Raw genomic sequence first — 27,316 nt, forward strand, 5'->3', positions numbered from 1 at the left:
TTGAAATTAAATGCCCATGGACATTTAGGCAAAAAAAAATCTCTGAATATGCTCTAAGTGCGCAAAGTTTCCTAGAAAACAAATCTTGTGCAAACACAAACACACTAAAAACTAGTCGTAGATACAGTACGCAAATACAACATCAGTTATTTATTAGTGGCTATCCACATGCTGATTTTTATGTATATTTAGCCAGTGATCAAAACCGTGAAAGAATTTATTCTGATCCTAGTTATATTAAAAATGTACAAAAGTTTCAAATATTTTTTACAGAATTTATTTTGCCTAAATTATTTATAAAGAAACTCGAAAAAGAGGAAATGGTTAAATTAATTTTCTATGATCTCATAAAGAAGTGTGTTAATGATTTAAAGAGTAAACAACTTAATGAAACATTCAATAATGACATCATTTATATCTTAAGCAACATCTTAATGACATCAGATTTATATCTTAAGCAACAGAAAATATGTGATAACGATCTGAACACATTTTGAAAACATTATTCTTAATATTTTTCATGGTTTATAATGTAACTTTTTTTTATAAAAAAAAAAGAGTGTAAAAAATTGAAATATCTTTTTATATATATATATATATTTACTAAGATTTAATTTATGTCAAATAAATTCTTTTACAATTGGTGGTTGTATATTACTTAAAGCCCCACAAATAACATAAATGTGATCAATGAGGTCTAGCATTGTTAATGATAACTCGTTCTTACAAATCCTAAACTCTTTAAGTCGACGAATTGAGCGTTCTACATGGACACGTGTTTGAGCAATTTCTTTGGCTGATTGAATTTTCGCTTGTGTAAAATGTTGTCCTTTTTTTTTTAAAGGTGGACAAACTAATACCACTAATACCAATTTTTTTTAAAAGCAAATCTTGGATATTAAAACCTCTGTCCGCCAAGCACATAGAACCTTCAGAAAACATGTTAATAACATTGCAGTCCTCTGTAATGTGTCTATCTGAAGCTTGGCCACCGTAAGCTTTAGAGATAAAACTGAAAGAACCAGTTTTTGTTGTAACAACTAACTTTTTCAATGTGTTACTACTTTTATAAATACTAAATGTTTGATACTGTGCTTTTGCATTTGATGGTCTCTGAATTTTTTGCTCAGTGCAGTCTATTATACCTTCTACATTGTGTAACTTTCCAGAAAAATGTCTTGCTTTATACAATAAATTTGCTTCTTGTGTGGGCCATAAAAGAAGAGGCTTTAACTCATTTCCAAAATAAGTAATCCAGGTTGTTAAGATACTTGAACAATGAGACTGGGAAATCGAAAATCAAAATGCTAGATCTTGAATAGCCAAATCTAATCGCGGTTTTATGCACATTAGCAGAATTTCATCCTGGATTGTTATAGTGCTTTTTCTTCCAGGCTTTTCTAGTTTTTTTTGTTTTAATTTGAAAGTTTGTGAAAGTTTCTCTTTGTAGTAGCATAGTTTGTCATACTTTTTTTTCCCTTTACTAATTAAAAACATGAATACTTTTTTTGTGCACCCAGTATAAAAATTTATTAACCTATCAGAATGGCATACTCTGTCCCAACTAAACTCTGCTTGTGACTTCAATGAAAACTTACTCAACAAATGTTTTCGATGTTTTATTAACAAAGGTCTTTTAAGTAATCTTTTAGGAGTCTTAATAAATATTTGTAAGTCTTCCACGTCATTTGTTTCAGATACAAGAAAATCTTTTCCAACAGGTAAAGCATAATCATGATCATAATGAATATTAATAGGCTCAGTAAATTCTATTTGATCATGATTATCTTCGTTTTGATCATGACTACTCTGGTAATCAGCAACATACTTTTTTTTCCTAATTATGGATATCCGTTTTAATGGAGATTTTCTTTTTTTTAACTTAATATCGTAACCATTTAAATACTCAGTAGGGTAAGTATAAACATCAGTAGGTCGTCCCATTTTAAAATGATTTGAGCAGACTGGAGAACGAAGAGAAATTCTAAAGTTACTCCTGAAAAGTCTAATTTTCGAGTTCCATTTAGGTAACATTTTAACGTCTTTGCATCTCCAAAATTTAAGTTGCAAACTACCATTAAAAAGTTTAATATGGTCTTTAATAATGTACTTTTCCGGATACCTTCTATCATTGCTACAGTTTTGAACAACGCAGTGATCACCCCCACCCATGTATAGATAATTGTTTATTTCCTTTAAAATATTGTTTTGATTTGTTTGAGCCTCGGTTATCCCATAATGCTTTTCGCTGATTTCGCGCAAAATTAATAGCGAAATGGTCTATTGGGAGTAATAATTTTTCTTCAGGTTTTTGCGATTTTTTTCAAATAGGTTTGGTAGTGTAAATTTTTTCGCTTAAAGCTGTTTTAGTTTCAAAAAAATGTATATATAACTTTTGTTTTACTCTGGATGATTTTTCAGGGTGTGTTGATATTCTTAGTTGATTTTGTTTTTTCTAAGATTGAGAAATTAACTTCATAAACAGAAATGTTTTAAAAAAAGTTTCATAAATATTTGCGTTATCATCAAAATTTATGTTTTGCCAATGCAGTAATGATAGTTGGTCTTCAAATAATTTAATAACAGTCTCATTAAACGTTTACTTATTACTTTTTGGTATTAATGCTTCTTTCTGGGTTTATTTTATTATGTTTCAGGAATAGAGGAAAATGATCTGATATATCAGTTTTTATAATACCTATTTGCGCATTATTATTGAAAATATTGGTAGTTGTAATATTATCTATAAGAGTTGCGGTGTTTATTGTTACTCTAGTGGATCGATTTATTAAAGTAACCGACCCTGTTTCAAAAATGCATCATAAAAATTCTTAATTTTATGGTCGCCATAATAGCGAAAACAGTTCATATTTAATTGTCCGACTATATAGTTATCTTTTTTATTATTTGTTTCTTTTTTAATGATTTGTTGTAAGAACATGCTCAGGTTTTCGCTCACGCCGTCAGGTGGCCGATAACAACAGCTTAGTAAAATGTTTGATTGTTTGTAATTTCAATAGTTAAAATTTCTTTATTGCTGTCAGAAACGCTCAAATCATTCCTAAGACAATACTCAAAATTTTCGTGAACATAAATAAATACTATACTACCGCGCTTACTTATTTTTCTCTCCATAGAAGTTATATTAAAATGAGGAATATAAAAATTACTATTTTTTTATCTACTGTGATCAGTTAAACAAATTTATTAAAAAAGCGTATAGTTTCTTCTAATAGATTTAGAAGTTTTTCAAAATTGCATTTCAATCTTATTACGAGTTATTTTTTACAATTTTAATTACAACTTATTTTTTTCAAGAGCATTCTTAAAAAGAAACCCTTCTAGTTGGCTAGGAAAATAATACGATAAAAGGGTTTTCTTCTAAAGAAAAGAATTTTGTTTCATATAAATTAAAAAAAAAGGGTTCAAAGTTATTAGTCATAGCCATAATAATAAATGGAAAAAAAACAACAACAAAGGGTTTCTCTTTTAGAGTGCTAGTTATTTGTTAAGATTGAATTTAGAATAATTAATCAGATAAGTAATTTTATTATATCTTACGTTACATTTTCACTGTTTGAGCGCATTTGTTTAATTTCCGCAAATAAGTTTTTCCTAATTGCAACGGTCTCTCGAGAAAAGTCTTCCTTAATGAAGGAATTCGTGCCTATTAGTCGATGATTTTTTCTGCAGGTTAAATACTTTTGTCCTCGGTCATCCATCTTTCTTCAACCAATTACGGTGGGCGCGTTCAATTTCGATATTTTTTAGTCCAAGTTTTTGCCAGAAAAATGTGAGAACGTTTTTCTTCACTTTTTTTTCTTCAGAATCTGCCCATGATTCTTGCCCGTTTTCATCAATTCCATCAATTCATACGTTATTTCTTCTTGATCTATTTTCCATGTTTTGTTGCTTTTCCTTCATAAATTTTTCTATATTAGTATGTTCGAATTTTTTATCTAGTTGTTTCAGGGGCGGATCTAGGGGGTATCCTGTGTTGCCCAGGATTCACCCATATTATTCTAAGAAGTTATAAAAAATTCCGTTTCATAATAAAAAAAATACTAAACTTAAATTTATACTATACTTATATGCATATATGAGTTCATTAAAAAAATAAATATTGCCTTTATAGAAAAACATACACGGCTTTAATAATGTTTCAAAGACTTCGCTCTCCTCCGTGATGTTTCAAAACGCCGCTATTATTCAGGACTCTTTTTTTAAAGTAAACGGAACCGAAAGAACCCTTTTAGTCAATCGTTATTGCAATGTATTTATATTGGTTGCCGTAATTAAGGCCAAAAAAATCCCTATTGTTTCAGGATTCATTTGACCCGAATTTCCGGTAGACAACAAAAAAAAATTGCAGGAACGTTTGATCAAAAGGGTTCTCTCGGTTCCGTTTATATATAAAAATGATATTATATCATATTATCATTTTAATCATATTATATCATACGGAATTTCCCAAGTTTGCAGCGCTACATTAAAAAATTTTCTAATATTATGCCCTGTGCGAGACTCTGGGAAATGTGTAACTTGTAAGATGACATATCTAATTTTATAAATAGATATCACAAATCTAGTAGTTAAACTGTAATACGATTGGATTTTGAACTTTACTTTTGCTTTTATTGTTTTATACACCAGTAGATTTACTTTTGTGAAGAAACTCTTTCGAAAAGGTAGTCTTTTAAAACCTTTGCTCTCCACAATGCAGTTTAATTAAGTCAGGCTGCAAATCTAAACATCTTCTCACCAATAAATCTGGTAAGAACTTGAGCCTTAGGGTTGTCATATTGCAACAATTCCTTTCTTTTCAAAATCTCTCAATCCAAGGACTAAAACAAATTTAAGCAATAAAATGAGTACAATAAGTTATTAAAATTACAAACTAAAAAGTAGTAACTATTGACGGATCTAGATCATAGTCTTTAAAGGAGGAGATAATCTATAACTGAAACCGAACAAATACTGTTTAAACTGAAATAAATTAAAATACTACTTGAATATTTTTAAGACATTAGTCATTTCTAAGTGGGCTACTATTGCTTTACTCCTTACACCCTTTGTATTTGCTACTGCAAACGATTAACAACTAAGTAACTAAAGCTAAATTATAAAACATTTACTATTGATTACTAATTAGTTAATATTTAATACTAATTATGTTTGGTTAGAGATACTCTCTACAGGTCTTGATGTTCTTTAGATAGAGTTAATAGACACTTGTGAGCTCCCTTGAGTTTCCTCTGTGGCTCTGTCGCTACTACTTTGCACAAATTCAACAGAGCTTTTCTTTTCTTAGCATATTGTTTGAGTAGTGCGATATTTTCCTCCAAACTTTTGACTTGGGCCTGGTGTAGCTTCACTGTTAACAATCTTAGTTGAAGCAATCCTCATACTATGTACATTGTGACGCACTTTTTTGAAATAGTTTTGTTTATTTGGCGTGGACATTTGAATGAATGTTGTTTATTAAACGGTGAAAAGTAATTACTAAAAAATGAAAACGAAATAAAAATGGATTCTCAATATGAGTTACAGTTATCATGTGGTACGTAAAAGTTTCTTGCAAAGTATGATATCTTCCAAGCTTTAAAAAAATTTTAAACTCTCGTGAAAAGTCTGTTGCTGTTGTAAATTTTAATGATGTTCTGGGTTTTGAGAACTTAAAAAAGGTTATGATAGTCCGATCAAAATAGTCGAAAAAATAGTGGTAGGTTTGCAATAATTCGCATAGAGTTGAAAATAGTACAGACGTCCCCAATGGTTCCACATCTGCAAAAAAAGTTATTCAAGGGCAAAGGATAAAAACTTTTGTTTTTTTACTAGTGCGTTTTCCTATTAACAGAAGAAAAAAAGTCTGTGCGGCTTTTCTCTGATTTTTAATAAAAACAAGAAACTGTTGCAAAGTTTTAGGGGGTTTTAATTATTGTTTAGCCGTTCTAAAATAAATTACATTTAATTAAAATTAAGTTTTTATAATTGGTATATGTTAAAAAGAAAAAAAAAATTAAGAGTATTATTTAAGTATAACATTTATTTAATAATTTTTTAAAATATAATTTTTTATAGCTATTTTTATGACTTCTGCTATGGAAAATAATTAACAACTAATCTTTCGCATGATTTTTTAAACTTTCAAATTTTAAATTTTCAATTTCAAGTTTTAAATTTTAAATTTGCATACCAAATTACGCGCGTTCAGTTTGTCTTAAACGATATTCTGGCTAAAGCAGGAATGAAGACTTTAATTGATTCTAGTGTCGATGGAAATGACGGGCTCCTTAAGTACCTTAAAGGTCAGAAGTCTGTGACAATTCATGTGCAGTGTCGTAAAGTGTCGAGACTAACCACCGGAGGTAAAATCGGTCGTCCTCAAGATGAATATACCAATGATGTAATGGAAGAAATATTTAGATTCATTGAAAATAGTGACGTCAGTTTTTATTGGATGAGTTAAAAGTATATGCAAAAATCCAGATTTAGACAACAGAACTATTAAGAAACGATATTGATATTGAAGTATGGTAAAAAAATTAACTGAAAGACTAAGCAGATTAACTTTCATTTGTTTTTTTGACAGTCATTGCGATATTCTTAACCAAGCTTGGTATGAGAAAAAAAGCCTAAATAAAGAGGAAGAACAATTTTTTTTTTTTTTTTTTTTGTATTTAAGTTTACAATGTTAGTCGTGTTACATAATTCATAAGCCGTAATACATAAACATAAGTCGTAATACAATTACGCAAATAATACAATTCAGCGTACTAACAATATAAAGCTAGGTTTCCAAAAGAAGATCATAAGAATCTTATCATAAATAAAATATATACATATATATATACACACATACACACATATATATATATGCAAAACATATTTATATATATACATATACACACACACACACACACACACACACACACACACACACACACACACACACACACACACACACACACACACACACACACACACACACACACACACACACACACACACACACACACACACACACACATATATATATATATATATATATATATATATATATATATATATACATATAAGATTTAACGTATTTACATTATGCAAAGATACAACACATTTTAATATATAATAAGCTAAAGATTTAACAAATACATTTTACATTTATTTTTAGTAGAATTTTAGAATGTTATCCATAGAGAGAATTAATTTTTTTAACTGAATTTTAAAAACAGGAAGAGTAATAGAAGGATCAAAGTTTGGTAATACTATTTTATTCCAAAGATGGGGTGCACGATATGAAATACAAAATTGATTAAACTTAGTTCTACAATAAGGTTCACTTAAAAAACTAAAATTTCTTAATGTGTATTTATTTATTGGTTTAAAAAAAAAAAGGTCCTTAAAAACAAATAAAGATAAATCGTTTTTCCATATAAAAGTAAAACATAAAACATTAAATACGTTCAGTTTATAAATATCTAAAACCTTCATATAATCAAAAAAATATTTTAAATGTGAAAAGCGATCCGCATAATTAACTACGCGGATTGCATGTTTCTGACGGCGATAAAGATGTTGTAATTTACTTTTATCCGTACTTCCCCAGGCGATGATTGCATAATTTATATAATTGTGTATAAATGAATAATAGAGTTGGGTTAGGTTTTTTTTGTTTAGATAATTTCGGGCTTTTTATAAAATGCCAATGTTTTTAGAAATTTTTGTGCTTATATGATCAATATGTTTTCTCCAAGTAATATTCTCATCAAGATAAACACCTAAGAATTTTATAACGGTATCTCTTTTTATTATTGTTTCATCAATATAAATTTGAGGCATATTACTTGGTAAAAAACGTTTTTTTGCGCAGGAGTGAAAGATAATCCAATTTCGAAACTTAAAAACTGCGGCAGCCATCATTCGAAAAGACATTCCGTCATTAGTATTTGATAAAACAAATTATCCCTCGCCTAGTCGAATGTTTGAAGGAATTACCAGCAATATTCCGGAGTCGTTGACTTTTTTTTTGGAGCACGTAATACTTAAAAATAAACAACCTAAATTAAAACATTTAAAATTAGTCTGTACAAGTACCAGCCACAGTATTATGTCTGCTGTTAGGCCTGGATCTTTTAAATCGAAATTACAATTAGGTCTCTCAGTATTTCTTCATCGACGGTTTGGTTCAAAACGCTTTATACAAATCTTTTCGTCTTTTAGTTTATGCGCACCCTACAATGACACTGTGATGTGTGAGGCATCATCAGTTCTTCATCATCCACCTATTATCTTATCACCATAAACTGGCACGTTTATTCAATATGTTGCAGACAACGCTGATATAAATTTAAAGACTTTAGACGGTAATAACACGCTTCACATAATGGGTATCACTCATATTGTTACCCCGAAAAGTTCAGTTACACAAGAAGATCAATACCACGAATAAAGGAAATTCCTTCAGCAAAAGACTTCGCAGTAAAAGCTCATGTGCCAATACAAATCTATCAAAATAATGATGTAGTCGGTTATGGTAAAATAAATGTGCAATATTTACTTTATGAAAGTGAAGCAGCAGTATCTTTACTTCAAAAAATAATTGTCATATGGTCCTATGGTAAATGCAAGAATTTATCATTACCCGGTTGGAATGGTTTTGTTGAACGTTTAACAAGTAATATGATGAAATTTTCTAAATCCAAAATTTTATTTTTACCATTTATTCACCAACCAGCAAGTAATTACCGTACTATATACACTACTTTACTTTGTGTTTTACAAAATGCAAAAAATTATTACCACGAAGTATGCATTATTACTTTCGATCAACCTCTGTATGTAAAAACTAGAGAAATCGTATCTGCAGCATGTGATGCATCTGAACTATCGAAGATCGTAATAAGACTTGGACGATTTCATTTAATTATGTCATTTTTTGGATCATTTGGTTATATTATGCAAGGTAGTGGCATACAAGAGGTGCTTTAATTAATTTATGCACCTAAGTCATTAGAAAAAATGCTCGATGGTTATGCTTACGCAAGAGCTGTTAGAGTCCATACATTACTTCAGCTCACTTTAGCAATAATAATATTAAAAAATCTTATTTTTATGACGAGATAGCTGCAAGTCTTAATACTACAAATGTCATAAATAACATAATTTAGTATAATGATATCAAAAGTGGTGACGATAATAAAATATGCAAAGGATTACTTTATCAGTTTAATGAAAAACTAAAAGAATTTGAAAAAGTGTGTTGATAGCAAAGAAGTTTATAAGAGCTGAACACATGGGAGATTGGCAAGCTTATTTGAACAGCTTTAAAGAAATGCTTCCTTATTTCCACGCCTCGGGACATTTTCTTTATGCTATGTCTGCGCATTTGTGTTTGAAGGATATGCTACAATTAGAGAAATTAATGAACTGTAATGTTTATCAAAAATTTATCAAAGGATTTTTCATCGTTAGACGTTGCGATAAACTCAGTTGTGGTACTTCAACGGATATGGTGATCGAGCAATCAATGATAAAACCAACGAAGATAAATGAAGGTATTGCTCGAGGAAGAAGCAAAAAAGACAGTGTTATAAGTAAATGGGTTTATGAAATGCATGCAATGAGTACTGTTTGTGAAGGATTGGAAGATCTGATTGATATTAGAATGGATACAACAGATCCGCATGTAGATGCAAGTGATTCACGAATAAAGAAAGATTCTAGAGAAACCAAAAAACTTTATGATTGGTTTGTATTGCATGATCCTTTCCCAATAGTTAAAAAAATCATATTTATTACCAGTGGGGTCTTCAGTGATAATAAAGTTAATTGTCATAAAGATCGAGAAGTTGGAATTGCTTTTATGTCTAAGATGGCCGGGGAAACATTTAACATCAAATTAAAACGCGCTGATAAAAGTGTCATTAAGGTTTATGATGAGAAAGTACCTGTAGATCCAGTATGGTTATTTCAATGTATGAGTATTACTAAGATATTTGAGGAAGAAATTGAAAAATTTTTTGAATATGAATTAGCCTCCTATCCATTATCACTGTTTGATGAAACTGGAATGCGTAAAACACAAAAATCAGCTCTTTACAATTGCTTTGAAACTGTGAATATGGAGGATATTTATTACACCGCGTTGTGTGGGATCGAGAGGAAACGTTCCACGTTATTTTTAATAAATACATTCAGTATGTACATAGATATTTTGGTCATGAAGTCCTTATAGTAGTATTTGACGGTTATACTGATTATAAAAAAAACGTTAAAGCTGCAGAATAGCGTCGTTGAATCACAAAAACAACTTCATCTTATTATGTCATTTTTGATCAATTTATGACGGTTTCAACAAGCCAACAGCAATTCCTTGCCAATACTCACAACAAGTCTCGCTTCATTTTAATGTTATGCAAAAAGTTAACAGCTGCAAATGTTATAGTGAAGCAAGCTGATAATAACGCTGATGTCCTCATATTTGAAACAGACATAGAACAATTCAGTACATCAAATACAACTATCCTTGTCGATGAAGATATTGACTTATTAGTACTACTGACTGCAAGAACTCCAACTGATATGATTATGTATTTTTTGAAACCCGGGAAAGCTCAACAACCAAGCGGCCGTGGCGCAGTGGTTAGAACGCTTGCTTAATATGCAGGAGATCCAGGTTCGAAACGAGCTTTGGGCATATTTTCGCGTCGCGGTAAGGAAGGAGGCGTGAACTTCCTAGTTAAATGTACTTCCGCGGTGCTCTGTGACAAGACCGTTAGGACTTCTTGGGGCACCTAAATTAAAAAAAAAAAAAAACCAACAGAAATATATTCATCAAAAAGTTTATCTGCTTATCCCAAATGTCAAAATCATATCTTATTTTTACATGCAATTACTGGCTGCAATACTACATCAGCATTTTTCAGAATGGATTTAAATTATTTGAAAAACATAATTTAACTAATTATGCCGAAGTATTTCAAAGGATCGACTCGAATCAACAAAACATTATTACAAACGGGATTTGTTTTCTACTTGCTCTATATGGAGCTCGAAAATAATTGTTTGTATAGACGAGTATAGATATTTAAGTTTTGTAAAAAAATACACGGAACAATAAAAGAGTGCAACTATCTTGTCTTCCTTCAACTGCTTCTGCTAGTCAATACTTTTATCGAGTATACTATCTAATTCAAGTATGGCTAGGCAATCAACTGGAACCAACAGACTGGGGTTGGAATTTAGTAGGTAATACCAATTCAAACTTTACTTCCACCTGCTAAAAAAAACTTCTCAACACCATCTTTTGCAATTGCAAAATAGGGGTTGTTGTGCAAAATATAGTTGCAAAATAGTTGGTTTATTGTGTTCACCAGAATGTACTAATGGTCGAGGCCAGTCTTGCTTTAATGTTGAATCAATTTCAACAAATGAAGATTTGATGATTTTAATGATGAGACAGCTGATGTATCTATTTCACATTTCTAGCTAGAAAAAGAAGAAGAAGTAGAGGAGGGAGAAGATGAAAAAGAAGTAAAAAAGGAAAAAGATAAACAAGAAGAAAAAGATGAAGAAGAAAAAAGCGAAAAAGATATAGTTGTTTTATTATATATAATAATATATAGTAACAATACTAATATATAGTATATTAAACATTATTTATAGACTATGTTGAATAAGACTTCTTCAATTTTAAGATTTGCAATATATATCAGGAATAGTGATTCTTAGGAAAAAAGGCACAAAGATAATTTTTGTAGATAATTTAATGATCTAAGACTTTTGCTCTATCTATTTTTTTGATAGAATTTACCGTTTACCGGAAAAATATGAAAAATCATTTTTTTCTGCATTTGACCTTGAATAACTTTTTTTGCAGATGCAGGATCGGTAAAGACTTTTAATATTTTATTTGTAATAATGTCCCGAAGGTCTGTACCAAATTTCAGCTCTATGCGAATTGTTGTAAACTGAAATATCTATTTTGACCGGGCTATGAATCTCAGCATACTTTTGCAGCATTTATGAATATACCACCAAGTTTTGTCCAATGTCAAACACTGCATCTGGCTTATAAATAGAAAAAAAAGTTAAGCCTCCCATTAGTCATTCACAAAAATGTAACACTAATTTTAGTAATTAAGTACCCTCGCAGTCAAATACAGAAAAGTAATGAAAGCTTGAATGGTATTATTTGAAAAAGATGTCCTAAGGATAAATTTATTGATATCTTTGATTAAGATCTTTAGAATTATCAAAAAATATAGACGTTAATAATGGATGGTTTATAAATGAAGTACTAAGTTACACGATGTGTTGCCAGATGCAATTTTGAGAAGTCAAAAAAAGGACTGTAACTTGAAGATCACCCCGAAGACGGCGATTTTCAAGTTATAGTTGGTTTTTTTAACAAATATTGTCGGCTAGTCGGGTATTTGACACTATTCAGTTGGGTGAATTTTAATTTTGAGGACCTTATTTTCTTTTTCTATTAAAAAAAAAAAAATTGTTTGTACTTTTTAAGGTTTCACCACCGCTCATTTTAGGTTTCACCACCTCTGTGAGTTGCATATATCCAGGACCGTTCCTGACCAGCGCTCATTGCGTGCACAGCAAGCAGGCAGCCAAATTTAAAGGCGGCTAAAAAACTATAAGAATACATTACATATACTCCACATTCAGTGCCGTAAAATGTAAAAATTTAGTATGAAACAACGAAATAAAAATTGATATTATTTTAAATTTTGTTAAATTTTTCTTCATATACTGGAATGTTTTTTTATGCGTTACATATAGTATCAGTATCACCACTTTCTTGCTGATATTAATTTTTTTCTTTACGTTAATTAAACTGTTTTTTTTTTGCTTTTGCGCGCATGCCACTAAGAATGCTGCCGGCGTGGCGCCGGCGCCTATCTATGGGAGCCACTTGCAGCGAATGTGTTACACACACTAATACTATTAAATTTATATGTGTAAATTTAATACTAATACCATACTATTTGTTTAATTTTACTTCACACATTAATTTCTGTATATTTTGTGTGTGAAGTGTGCATCATTTAAGTAAGTACTAATAATTAAAGATATTCATTTATTAAATTCTTTATGTTTTAGTAAAAACAATAATTTTTGATATACATTTTATAATTATTTAATCAGGAATAAGCCAAAAAATTAATAAAATGAGTGAATTACTTACTAATTACTAATTTTTTGAAAAAATATTTTTATATTTTTTACATTTTTATATTTATATATTTAAGCAGTACAATCCTCTCTAATTCGAATTTTATGGGGAAAAATAAAAGCTCAAACAAATAGTAACAAATAAAAATAGTCTTAGGCCTAAAAGCAATATATATTTTGTGTTTTAAACTTTTAAATTTGAAAAAAAAAGTCAGTATTTGTAAAATGTCTTTTATAAGCAACTAAATTCATGTCAAAGATCTTATAAATACATGATCAAAATCTTATATATTTAATTGTTTAATAATAATATGGTACGAAATCTTGGAAAAAGTAGATGTCATTAGTAAAATTTTCTTGGAAAATTTTACTAATGACATCTACTTTTTCCAAATTTTCGGAAAGTTTCTTGGAATATCAGTTCATGTGCTGAATCAATTATGAAAGTTTTGAAGTTTTTTCAAAGCATTAGAAATGATAAATTATTTGAATAATTCAGATGAAATTTTTAAGCGAAGTTTCTCAAAACTGAAAATAATTGAATATTACTTGAGGACATCCATGACACAAGAACGTCTCAGTAATGTTTCAATTATTGCTGAATAGAAATAATTGAAACATTAATATTGAATAGAAAGTGACAATTGCTGATTCGTTAAATATTCAAGAATATTTATTGAATATAATATTCAGTTTGCTTCCACCAACTCGCGTTGGATTAATTTTTAATTTCATTTAATAATTAAGTGTTAATGTTACATGTAAATATAAATTAAAAATTAAATTTTGGTTTATTTTTCAGCAGTTAACTTAGGTACCCTAGCAGATAAAACTGCTAGGGTACCTAAGTTAACATAAAAGTAGCTAAAAAACCAAAGACATTAAAAAAGATGTTTACTTCTGAAGAAATCCTTTTTTTAAACAACATGCTATAACAAAAAAAATTTTAATAATTTATTTTTGCGATTTTTTTTAACGCTCATCATGATATTACTAATTTCAAATATATAAACTCATAAAAAAAAAAAAAAAAAAACTAAAATAGTAGTGATTTATGCTTTAACTAAATAACAATTTTTAGCTTTTTTCAAAAAACATTAAAAAAAAATTGGCACAGAAAAATGCACTGAAGGTGTAATAGTGAATCTTTTCCAAACTGTTGCATAAGCAATTTGATGAAATCGCATGAAGTTGCAGCTCACTCACCTAACGATAACTAATTTATTTTGATTAATTTCAAGTTTGTAGGAAAAAATATTAAATATCGGGGGGAATTTGGGACAGTGTGGGTTGTCGTCAGTTTTACCTAGAATTCAGTAAAAAAGAGCCTTACGACCACACTTAAACCCTATAAGAAATAGAAGAGACAAACATCTAAAACACGCGATGTTATGTTCCGCGAGAAACGACACGCGTGGAGTGTAAAGTACATTTTAGAAATTAATAACCAACTACCAAACGCGTCAACTACCAAACGCGTAAATTCTTTTTTTTTTTAAATACATGTTTTTAAATACATGTTTGTTTTAGCAAATTTTATTTCATATTTAAAAAAATAAGAACACAGTGGATAGCCTGTTTCGCATCGACAATAGGACCCTGTAAAATGAATTATATGTTAACTTATTAACTCTCCTTGAAGGTAAGGTCGCTTCCTTTAAGGAAAGTTAATTAGTAAAGAAGTATGTTTTTTAAAAAAATTTAATTAATTAAATTAATTAAATTAAATTAGTTAAATTAAATTAAAGAAAGTTAGTTAGTTAACATACTTATAACTAATTAGTTGTCCTCGTGAAAAGTTAGTTATTTAATAAGTTAATCAGACATCCCTCTTACCAAGAGGGATGTCTGATTAATTGTCTGATGTTACCTGTCTAAAGGCAGGTAACATCCCTGAGAGTCTCAGGGATGTTACCTGCCTTTTAAGACAGATTCAATTTACAATTTTACTTACACCAAATAATAACTTAAATAATAACTATCAAAATTAAAGTTATAACCAGAACATAACTTGATCGTTTAATAACACGATCGAGTTATGTACATAACACGATCAAGTTATGTACATAACTTGATCGTGTAATTACACGTGTAATTACACGAATAGCCAGAACATATGTTCTGGCTATTACTTAGTTTTGATAGTTATTATTTAGTTGATTCTTGGATGTAATAAGAATTAATGAATATAACACAAAATAAAAAAAACAACCTGACAATAAAAACCTAATTGAACTACCATTGGCAATGGTAGTTTAATTAGGTTTTTGTTGTCAAGTTATATTCACACTATTATTTAGTCACTATTAAATCAAGTGTTCAATTTATACTGCATACATACTTATTAAGTAATATAAAGATTAGATTTTAGTTTATTGTAAATATTTGTATACTGTTTTATTTTTTATTTTTGTAAGATTTAGTTCAGCTAAATAATTTGTTTTTTAATTTTTTTTATATGAATCTTAATAATTATTGCAAAAATAAAAAATTTCTTTTGATGAAGTTTATGGTGATAAAATTTTTTCAGTTATATGTTAGAAGCTTGTAATATTTAAATGTTTTTTCCTTATTAATGATAAATTATAATAATTTCTTTCATTGATCACTTTCATGATCTCTTCCATAAAATGATAAATTTATGTAATGTCATGAAATTATTGTTAGTAATATTAGTTATCATAAATTATCATTAATAATGATAATTTATGATTGTTATGTTATGTTATAACTATATAGTGTTTTATACAGTATTAATACACATTTTTTAAGTGATTTTAACACTTTAAATTTTAATTGAATAGTCTTATACTAAATATTCATTATAAAATTCATTAATTGTGAGAAAATTTCATGCATAAATAAAACCTGTTTTTAAATAAATTGGTATTTTTGTTTTGACACTTTTTTAAAATATGTTTTAGCAACACATTATAGTTGTAAAATAAAAAATGTTCAAAAAGCCGTTTAGAATTAAATCCAATACTAACATTCGTAATTCTGAAAGGTAATTTTACCTAATTCTAATTTTTTTTATAACTCAATAGCTGCAGTTTAAATAAGCCACAAAAAATTAAATTTATTATTTAATGAATATTTTTTTACAAGGCGTAAACTTCGTGAAAATGTGTTAAAACAATACCCACATTTTAACTCACAACAGTTAATAAACCTAGTGCCAAACAAAGAAGATATGTCGGTCTCAAAGTTTGTAACAAATTCAGAGAAGAATGTCACCTGCTATTTTTTAAATAAAAATCCAATTTTGTTTGAAGTTGATGGTATTTTGTTACCAACAGGTATGAAATGCTTTATTTCATTCATTTTATTATATGCTACTGTGTTGATAACGATGTTGATGCTGATATTGCTAATGATGATGATGACAATCACCATTATCATCATCATCAATTTTTTTTTTCCTTAATTGTTTTGAATAAATTTTGTTTTATTAATTATGACAACTTGAGTCAAGTTGAAAATAAATATGTATTTAGTTTATGCTCTATGGAGCACTGACATTACCTTGCTTAATTTTGAAATGCCATCTGTTGTATTTCCTGTTATCTCTGGTGGGGCAGGTAAGTTTTTTTCAACATACTTTTATACTTTATTCTTTTATTCACTCTTTATACTTTTATTCACTCAAATGTTTAAAATTTTAATTAAGGTTAAAAAATTGTAAAATTAATAAAGGATAAAATTGTTTTAGTAAAATTAAATTATAATATCTCCATCAAAAGGTGACATTATTTTGATAACAATAAATGAGAACAACTCTATAACAAGAAAAACTTATTTTTTTAATTTAGCTTTATAATTTGAGTTTAGTAAAAAAAGTTAAGTATTACAATATTCTAAATGATTTGTAAACCTGCTCTTAAGAAAAAAGTTTGTTAAAGTTAAAAAAGTTTGTTAAATTTTAGTTCTAATAGAAAATGTTTGATGCTTTTTTATCTTTAAAAATTAAAAAAACATTGAATGGATTTTGATAAAAGGGTTGTATTATTTCTTTTACATAGTTTTTGTTGCCACTGGTAAGTGAAATTTCAAACTATTTATAAGAATAATGAAATGAATGCAAACTAATTTCAGCTTATTGATTATTATTTTATTATATTTCAAACTAATTTCAGCTTATTGATTTTATTTTATTTTATAATTACAGCTTATTATTTTATTGTTTTTGACCTATCAAAGAATTATACAGGACTTATATGATGCTGGCTATAAATAGGGGTTCATACTCCTAATATCTCTAGACTACAGAATCTATTTATTGCTATTGCATTTCTCCTGAATAAGGTATATAGAAAAACTTTTTTTTTTGAATTTTAAATTGTAATAGAAGGAAAAAGTTGCATAATGATATAAATAGTAACTGCACCAAAATTTTCAAAAGGTTTGTTATGTCTTTAGCACCATAGGTTTTTTTTTCTTTTTAAAAAGTAGACAACATGTTTTCTACCATTTTTACAAAACAAAAATAACAAATGCTATGTCTATACTAGATTTGTAATAGAGTTCATTTAGAAATGTATATAAAAATGCCTACATCAAACATGTCATGCTAAATTATCTTTTCTCAATGCAAAAAATGTGAGTGGAAAGTGATGGAAAACAATCTTCTTTGGAAAAAGAAGATCAGAAAATCTGGCACATCAAATAGATCATTTGTGGAGAAAAGCATCAATTTCTATTGTTTCTCTAGGGCATTATGTAAATGTTTCTTGATTACAATCAAAAGTACAGAAATATTATGAATTCCATTAACAAAACGAAACATACAGACAAATTGAAGTCCATAATAATAACATTTTAAAAGCATGCAGAAAATATTTTATCTGATGTTGCAGCATGCAAGTGCTTTAATTTTTTTAAACATATCTGTGAAAAAGTAAAAAAGCTACCAGAGAAAGAATGATTTTATAGGCGAACAGAGATGCGGATTATGTAAATGGATGGTCTCGATATTAAAACTATTTTAATGCTTCAGCGCAAATAAGCAGGAAAAAACAAAGTAAAAAGCTTCTTACTGTTTAACCCATCAACACAGTGTTGTACTATTACAGGCATTAAATCTCAAGCAATATCACCTGTGGCTTTCAATATTCAAAGTTTTCATTCTCTTTCTCCTATTCAAACTCTTATGACAATACTTAGTACTCAGTCTCGAATGCTGATTATTTAGACACAGCTGAAGACTGCAAACAAAAGCAGGACAGAAAAGATAAAATAAATGAGATCACCATTACCATTTTTATCAAAAGTAGAGTAGGTGTTTCAACCAAAAGTGCTGCATTTATAGCATGTGCAGTGCTTGAAGATATAAGCATAATTCAAAAGGAGATTAATCTAAAGTAAATGATAAAATTAAGATTTATAGAGAATGAAAGGAAAACAGACTTAAAAAGCAACATTTAGAGCAGGAAAATGTTTGAATGTTAGGTTTGTATTTTGTTGGAAGAAAAGATACAACATTAGTTATTGATACTAACAAAGAGAAAAGTATACAAAAAACTAACCAAAGAAAAAGATGTAGTTTTAGTACAGAGATTAGGGTCAAAGTATCTAAATTGGATACAGCATTAAGACAAGTATAAACACATTATTAACTCAACATTATTGATACATCCAAATTAGTTGCCATGGGTTGCTACAGAACAGTTGTCAATACCGGATTTCTTAATGATACTATTGGGCATTTCCAAAAAATCATGCACAGAAACTTTTTGTTTATTATTTTCATAATAATAAAACTGGCGATCTCCAATTTGCTCTAACTTAATTCTAACCTATATAAATATTTTGTAAACAAAAAATTGCATACATTGGTAATGTTAACAAAGAATAAATTAAGTTGAAGTGGAATCACGCACAGAACAGAAAAACTCAAATTTTAGTTACTAGATAAATAAACTTTAATTCCTCGGAAAATATAAGTTTCAGCATTATATATACTTTTTAAAACAATGTTTTAAACATTAGTAAAGCTTTCCAGAAAGTTACAGGATTGCACTATGTATCAATGAGTCACAGCAATCTTTTAAATGTAGTTCATGAATAATCATGCACGGAAGTCACAAACAGATGTTGCAAATTTGTTAATTTCATATGGATATTTTTAAGAAAATAAATTGCTTGTAAGTATTTTAAGTGAAATAATATACTTCTACAACTCATATTTAATATATTTTCGATGAGAAATGGCAGTCATCAATTATTTCAAGCTAAAGGATAGCGTTTTGCAAATTGTTGTTTCTTTTCATGCTGTAGCGAAATTATTACACAAAAAAAAAATAAAATGATCAAAATATATTTATTTAACTTATTCAGGTAGCCTAAAGTATGATATAAATATTTTTGCTATAAATATTTTTTTAAGAAAATCATGATAGTATACATATTGCTTTAAGTCCCAGCTTTTAATTGCTAAAACAAAGAAAAATAAAAAATCATGCACAGAAATGGAAATGCCTTATTGCTTTATTCGAAATAGAACTAAAAAGACCTGTCCACTGGTTTATTTGTCAAATACATGCAAATGAACTGCTTACAGCATTTAATTCAAAAACTTGATGGACCTACATCAGGACCTAACATATGGTGTGAACCCAACAAAAAAAAAAATTAATTTTGTGCTACCAAGCCTATAATTATATTCCTATATTCCTGTCATTATCACATTGCCAAAAATAAATTAAAAATCTCTCAGTTCTGACTATATACTTACTTACTATGTGCAAGGCATATATCAAGTAAATATATATTTACATATATATTTACTTGATATATGCCTTGTTTACTCTTATATTTTTTTCTGGATGCATGATCCAGAAAAAAATATAAGAGTAAACATTAAAACCACAAATTGCGAACGAGATTTATAGATTCGAACTTATTATTTTCCAAACACACAACTATTCAAGTCAACAAAGCCACACAAATAATAGGAATAATTAAAAGAACATTTACATCATATCCAGACTTATTATCCTTCAAAAAACTATTTTCAGCACTAGTCCGCCCTCACCTAGAATACTGTGGATCAATCTGTAACCTAATCTCTAAACCTAATTAAAAGACCTAATTTCTCCTAAAGTATAGAAGATTTTCTCAAATACTCCTAAATTTTCCTAATTTATTTTACCTGAGTATAATGCATAAACTATTATTAGTCAATCAACAATAAAGTTAATAAAATGGTTCAGGCTTGGAGTTAGTACTGTTGTATACGGAGAGAAATTAAGTTACTCAAATGTATATTCAATATTTTTGTTATACTTTAATAATTTAAAAATTTTATTCTATTAAAATTTAAGTTTTTTTTTCTTGTTTCAGTCTAAGTTCTGAACATCAAAATTATTTTTATTAAAATTTTAATTAAGTTGACCTAAAATAATTTGTCTTTTCAGAATAGAAAATGTCAGTCAAAAATAAAGCTAAATTTTAAGAGTGGTTAAAAGACAATAATTATAAAAAAATTTATTTGGTTAAGTATTATGTTATTATATTAGGTATGTTTGATCATTTTTTATTTCCGGATATCTTTCTTTTAACTAATCCTTTTTGCCAAAAGTTTTTTTCTAAAATATAATTTTGTAATACATGAAATTGTAAATCATAAAATTGAGAAAGCCACCAGCTGAATTCTAAATTTATAAAATAAGTTATTTTGCATTGTTTAGCAATATTTTTGAAAATTAGAAAGTAGCAAAGAGAGCAATGGAAATACGGCCCAAGATTATTGTCATTATTGACTTTTGGAAAAATTTATCAAAAGCAAGCAGCCTGGTCAATGTAAGCCTGGGCAAAATACTCATTATGAATACCTGTCTTCATGCTATAAAGATGTGTTAGTCCCAATAAAGTTACAATTTTTTAAGGAAACTGCAAAATTGTTAAATTCTTTCTTGTTAGTTTTCCAAACCGACAATCCTATGACACCTTTTCTTGTGGAAACACTTAAGAATTTACTGAGGCTAATTTTATCAAAATTTATCAAAAAGTAGTTTTGTCTAAAGCATCTACAACTTTTAAATTATTAAAAGTTGATATCAGTGATGCCAAAAATCAAGTGTTGGTTGCAAATATTTATCATGGGTTTGGAATAAAATATGAGTTGCAGCAACTAAAATCTAGGAAAAAAGTTACTGATGCACAAATATTATAATTTTAAAACAGAAGTTCAATAGTTTTTAGTTACAATGTGCAAACATATGGTTTGAAAAAGTGTGCTAAACTTATGTTTTGCCAGATACTTATTATGTTTATCACCTTTGTACATGGTGGAATCTCATGAGATGTGTGAATTTTATTTTGACAAGTTGTTGCTGATATTAGTAGCTTATAAAAAGGTATCACCTTCAGCTGCTGATCAAGCCAAATTGCAGTATTCACAATTTTTAACTACTGTTGTGAAAGTGAACAAGAAATTTCTTGGGTTCAAAAAAAAAAGGTATAAATTGGATTCTTTTTTGGTTCAATATACAGATGCTTCAAGATTCAAGGACTTAATGAAAATTAACCAATTGTTACTAATATTGTCTCATGGCCAAGCATAAGTAGAGCGTGGATTCAGTATAAACGACCAACTTCTAAATAATAATATGCTAACTGATACTCTTGTTGCACAGAGAATTGTACATGACCACATGTGCAGTGAAAATATAAAGTCGTCCCAATTAGCTATGACAACTAAAATTCTGGGACATGTTAAGAATGCACAAAAACTATACTTTAGCAGTCAAAAAGAGAAGTCCTTGAAGGCCTTAAAAACTGACCGTGATACTAAACTGAAAAATTTTAATAAAGAGATTGCTAGTTATAATGAACAAATTCACACCCTTGGAGTTACCATACTTCAGTTCAGATATGATGCAGATGAGTATGCATTGCAAGCGGAAAAGCAGAATTCATTGATAGAAATTAAGTCAACAAATTTAAAATCTAATGCGCTAAAGAGTGTTGCCTCTGAAAAGCAGGATTTACTTGAAAAAATTACAGCAGCAAAAAAAGTACTTATTGACAAGAAGATTTAGATTTGGATGTTTACTTTTTCAATCGCTTTGTTTTTCTGATTTCATTATTTCTTTATATATATAAAATATAATATAAATATAAAGTATAATATAAAATATAAAGTTAAGTTTTTGAAATTGGCTGTGTATTTTAATTATTTTTGGTTATTTATTTTTTGTTACTTAGTCATTAAGTCATCTATTTATTACAATGTTAAGTTTGATAAATTTATAATGCAAGTATGAAATCGATTTGTTTCAAGTTAATATTTTTGAATGTGTAGAGATGTTAGATTATTTTAAATAACAGTGTTTGGGCCCTAATTTTATCTTAATTAATTTAGCTAGGTATTATTACAGTCTTTAAATAAAATAAAAATTTTTTAGTGCCACTTTATTTTTGAAATCCTTCTAAAATCTCCTAAGATTTTTATCCTTTTTTTTTTCAAATTTCCTGATTTCAAATCTCCTTAAAAACCTTTAAAAATCTCCTAAATTATCCTAATTTATCCTAATTTTTTCAGACAAAAAAAGTGTGGCCACCCTGAGTCTTTTTGAAATAGATAGTAAATTTATTACTCGTGGTCATATATATAAACTAAAAAAACAATCTTCACGATTAAATTTACGTATGAATTTTTTTTCTCTAAGAATAATAAATAAATAAACTCTCTTCCTAATCACATTGTATCAGCGTTATCTCTAAAAACGTTTAAACTGCTTCTAGACAATCATCTAAAAAATGAATGGCTTCTCTACGACTAATCCACATTTTATTTTCTATTAGTTATACAAACTCTGTATTGTCAAGTATTATATAATTAGGTTGACAGGCAGTTTATGCCTACACAATTTATTGTAAAACCTTAATTTAATATATATATATATATATATATATATATATATTTTTTTTTTTTTTTACAGTTTATTGTCCATCAGGTTTGGATTAACTTTTGGATAATTTATGATTAGATAGAACTACGAAATTTTTTATAGTTACCTAAATCTATTTAGAGTGTTCTGAGTAAAGCACTTAAAAATTTATAAAAACAAAACAAGCAGTGCCATTCTTACATAAACATACTTTTACTTTAAATATATGTTCAAAAAATTATTTTCTAAACTTGGTGCATTTAGAAAATAAATTTTTTTTCTAGCTCGCTCAGAACATAGTATTACTAGAAATGGTTTGAAATAGTTAAGTTCATTATTAAAGTTTACCACCAAATGTGGTTTAATATAAGATGTAATCCATCATGCAGCAAATTGATAGACGTTTATGGCTAACCATTAATTTATCCAGGTATCCTAGTAGTGACATGAGAAATATCATTGATCCAGTGATACAAAGGAATGCTTTTTTTTGTGCATCTGGAAAACATTCTTTTTGCTATAATATTGAATACTTGCCCACATGTGAGGAAATGGGCATTACAACAAATAATGAAAGCAAGGTCTATAAAAACTAAGTTTGAAAGTTCTCTATACCAGAAATCAATTTTAAAGCAAAATTATTAAGACCTAATTAATTTTAATCTAATTAATTGGAAAAAATGTGAATATAATAAAACTTCTATTACTGCTCACATGTCAGATAAGAATCTAATAGAGGTAATCATGCTCCAGATGTGCAACATTTTTTATACTCAAGGAGTATAGAGATGCATCATACATGTAATCGAGGCTTCAGATCAAGCTTGCAGTTTGGTTAGTAGAGATTTAGACATTTGTCAGTCTGACACTGTATTTAACACAAAAATTCAGTGTCAGACAGACAAATGAATAAGATATTTGAACTTTGTTATAAATTAAATTATATTTTATAACTGAATTGCATTTTATATTTCAAACTAAATTTTAAACATAGAGGAACTTACCCTCTCTATTAAAACTTAAATTGAACATTTTCGACTGCATGGCTTGTTTAGCAAAAACTCATGAAACAGTGTTTTTTCGTAAAGATCTAGCCCTGTTGCAGCAACTGAAGATACAAAAATATTTTCTTGAAAATTATAAACATTTTTAACATACAGTCGTTGTGCAATATTTAAACTCTATTTCAAATCTAGCATATGCATAGAAATTTTGTTGTTTCGTGAAAAATGACAGGAAAGGTGTTTTTTTTTTAAAAAGAAAAAACAGCCTTCTGGCACTAATTCAGCATAATAAAGGAAAGATTAGACTGATTTGCTATTCTTAAAGTCTAAAATGTTTTATTTTTTATTTTATGTTAAAACTTAAATTTTTTTGTATTTTCTACTTATTTTTGACGATTATTGTTATATATTTAAGTTCTTCTTGTATAAATAATTATTTTTTTTATAAAATAATTGTTTATGTAAGAAAAGTTTATATTATAAAAAATCTTTCTTTAATCCTGTAATCTGTTACTTTATTTCCAGTTTAGGATGTTGAACGCTGGATCTTCTTGACTCAATGTAGGCCTTCTCAGGAGACACATGCATTCACATGCCTTGAATGACCACGCATATATTTTTTTGTTGTTGTTAACTTGATCACATTTTTTTTTGCATATAATGGCGCATTTTAAAAATGTGCTGAAAAAACCCAACTAATTTGTTGTATTATTTTATTTTTCTTATTAATAATTTGTTATAGTTATTAATGAGAAAATAAAAACATAAACATATATATATATATATTTTTTTAGTTTTTTTTTTAATTTTTTTTGTTCTTATTACAATATATTCTGGTGTTATGCCGTTGTACATAAAATATAGGAATACATAAACTTGATAACTATTTAACAATACAATAGAAATTAGTTGTGGATGAAGTGAGTTATCGCCCCGGGACGTGTAATATTCAAAAGGACTTTTATTTGTCTTTACGCTGTGGCACATTTAATATTACGTTTTTACATTTAAAGTTTTAAATAATGATGCTTAGTTAAAGTACATTTTTGTTTTAAATTTTTGTAACGTAAGTTAAATATGCATTTACTAAAGTTTTGGCGCTTTTTTTGTTAAGTTTTTGTTTACAAAATGAATTTCATCATTAAGTAACTATTATTTTGTCTCGTTAGTTTGACAAGGTTTATAACTGAAACTTTTTATATTAGGAAAATTAAAAAAAACATCTTTTAATTTTTTTAAATGTTTTAATTAAAATTAATTATATTATTGTTTTTTTATTTATGTATACTTATTTTGGTTGACATAAATGTAAATTAATAAATAAAAATAAGAATTAAATAAATATTTTTATTTAGACTTTGAAAAAAAAAAAAGATTTACTTGCTATTGTCCTAATTTAAAAAAATCACTTAGAATCTTTTTTATTTTTGTTTTAGTAAAACAAATCATTTGTTGGGGGCGGGGGGTCATCCATAAACATGTCAACTTATATTTGTCAATTCTTAACCATTTCCCTCCTGTCACAAATAATCACATACCTCCCCCTCCCTTTCCTAAACTCTTATAGCAGTTTTTTCAGTCAAAATTATTTTAAAAGACATAAATGCTAACGGGTGACAACTAAAAATTGAGACTGGATTTAAAGACACATATCTCTTTAAAGAAGTAAGATTAAACAAAAAAGAAAAATGTTCTAGAAAGTTTTTTTATTCTAGTTTTCAAATATATAATCAGTTGTTCTCAATTAAACCATTTCTTCTGACTTTATCAACTAGGCCTGGTATAGACTGAGCTAGGCTCTGTATGAGTTCAATATCATTTTTATTAAGGCAATACTTGATTTTTCGAAAAGACGACATTCTGGCAAGTTTTGCACGATTATCTGCTTTCTCAACATAATGCACGTTTTCCTTGTTTAGGTACATGATTACTGTTTTTGCATAGTGAGATGATGCTAAATCTGGCCAGAATACATATGCACCATCTGAATGATACTTATTGATGAATGGAATAAGTCTCTTCTTAATACATTTGTTTAAATAGATTTTTTGATTTACAGCCAGTCCGCTTGGTACAAAATAAGATTGAGAAATTCCATTTTCAGAAAAAGCAATCCATAGAAGTAATTTCTTTTGAAACTTTTGTTTTGTTTGGTATTTAACTGAAGATAGAGTAGATTTTACATTAATAATATAAAATATATCATTTCCATTGATACTGGAGTGATTTAACGTGAAATAAGACTCATTGTCAATGATTGGTTTACGATTTTTGAATTTCTGACATAATCGACTGCACTTAGTTCTAGCTGCTGCTTTTTGCTGTTCAGACCGTTTTGTAATCGTCATTTTTTTTCTTGATTTACTATTTTTTCTTTTTTTAATGTTTTACTAATGTGTTGCTGAGTACAGTTGAACTTTTTAGCTGCCTGTCGTTGAGAAACTCCATCTTTATGGTCAAACATGAGTTTAAGCCTTTCAATGTTTGTCCTGGTCATTTTTGTAGCTTTTATTCCACTTTCTTGAACTCTTTGGTACCCAGATTCACTTTCAGCACGTTTAATTATCTTCCAGATAGTACTTTTAGGTATATTCTCAACTTTAAAGTGGTCATAAGTGAACTTTTTACCAGCATTTTTGTAATTTAAATAAAATTCATACACATGTTTTCTAATCTCTTCTTGTTTTGAATTTATTTTTTTATTCATTTTTCTATAAAAAATAAAAACACATAAAATATTCAATAACTAGAATAAAAATACCTTCTTAAACAGTTTTCCTATTTTTAAAATCTTGTTCCTTTAAAGAGATATATGTCTTTAAATCCAGTCTTGTTTTTTAGTTGTCACCCGTTAATACTTTGCAGCATTTTAAAAATTTAACCTAATGGAAATAAGACAATATGCATAAACGTAAGAAGTGTAAGTGAAAACTTCGACCAATTTAAATGACTCAATTAAGTGTCTTGAGTTGTAATACTAAAATAATTTTTTATAGTTGTTCTTGGTCTTGATAACTTTCATGAATATTATGAAAAATCACTCAGGAAGAGTGCCACCAGTTATTCAAAATTTCTTTTGTCAATTATTTTCAATGAATGAGATCAATACTTTTGCAATCCTTTTGTTATGTAACCCTAACTCTTAATAATAGATATAAAAAATCCACGAAAATATTCGCTCGGTAACGTAAGTGATGTAACATAAGTTAAATATACAGTATCAAAAATCAG

General features: G+C 28.1%; 2 protein-coding genes across 3 annotated transcripts in view; one reads left to right on the forward strand and one right to left on the reverse strand.

Moving 5' to 3' along the window:
* Positions 1-620: 620 nt before the first annotated feature.
* On the reverse strand, positions 621-2,172 carry LOC136082739 (uncharacterized). The gene is made up of 3 exons (XM_065802161.1): positions 1,538-2,172; positions 906-1,270; positions 621-862 (listed from the first exon to the last, which is right to left on the reverse strand). The coding sequence occupies exons 1-3, from the start codon at positions 2,170-2,172 to the stop codon at positions 621-623; spliced, it is 1,242 nt and encodes a 413-aa protein (XP_065658233.1).
* Positions 2,173-16,107: 13,935 nt separating this feature from the next.
* Positions 16,108-27,316, forward strand: part of LOC101234501 (eukaryotic translation initiation factor 2D) — a 55,998-nt gene continuing 44,789 nt past the window's right edge. For both annotated transcript variants that reach the window (XM_065801783.1, XM_065801784.1), the window contains exons 1-3: positions 16,108-16,195; positions 16,297-16,487; positions 16,686-16,769. In XM_065801783.1, the coding sequence (XP_065657855.1) occupies positions 16,140-16,195; positions 16,297-16,487; positions 16,686-16,769 (331 nt within the window). In that variant the 5' untranslated portion in view covers positions 16,108-16,139. The remainder of the gene's footprint in view (positions 16,196-16,296; positions 16,488-16,685; positions 16,770-27,316) is intronic.

The sequence above is a fragment of the Hydra vulgaris genome, chromosome 07 (genome assembly GCF_038396675.1).
Source record: "Hydra vulgaris chromosome 07, alternate assembly HydraT2T_AEP".
Lineage (NCBI taxonomy): Eukaryota > Metazoa > Cnidaria > Hydrozoa > Anthoathecata > Hydridae > Hydra > Hydra vulgaris.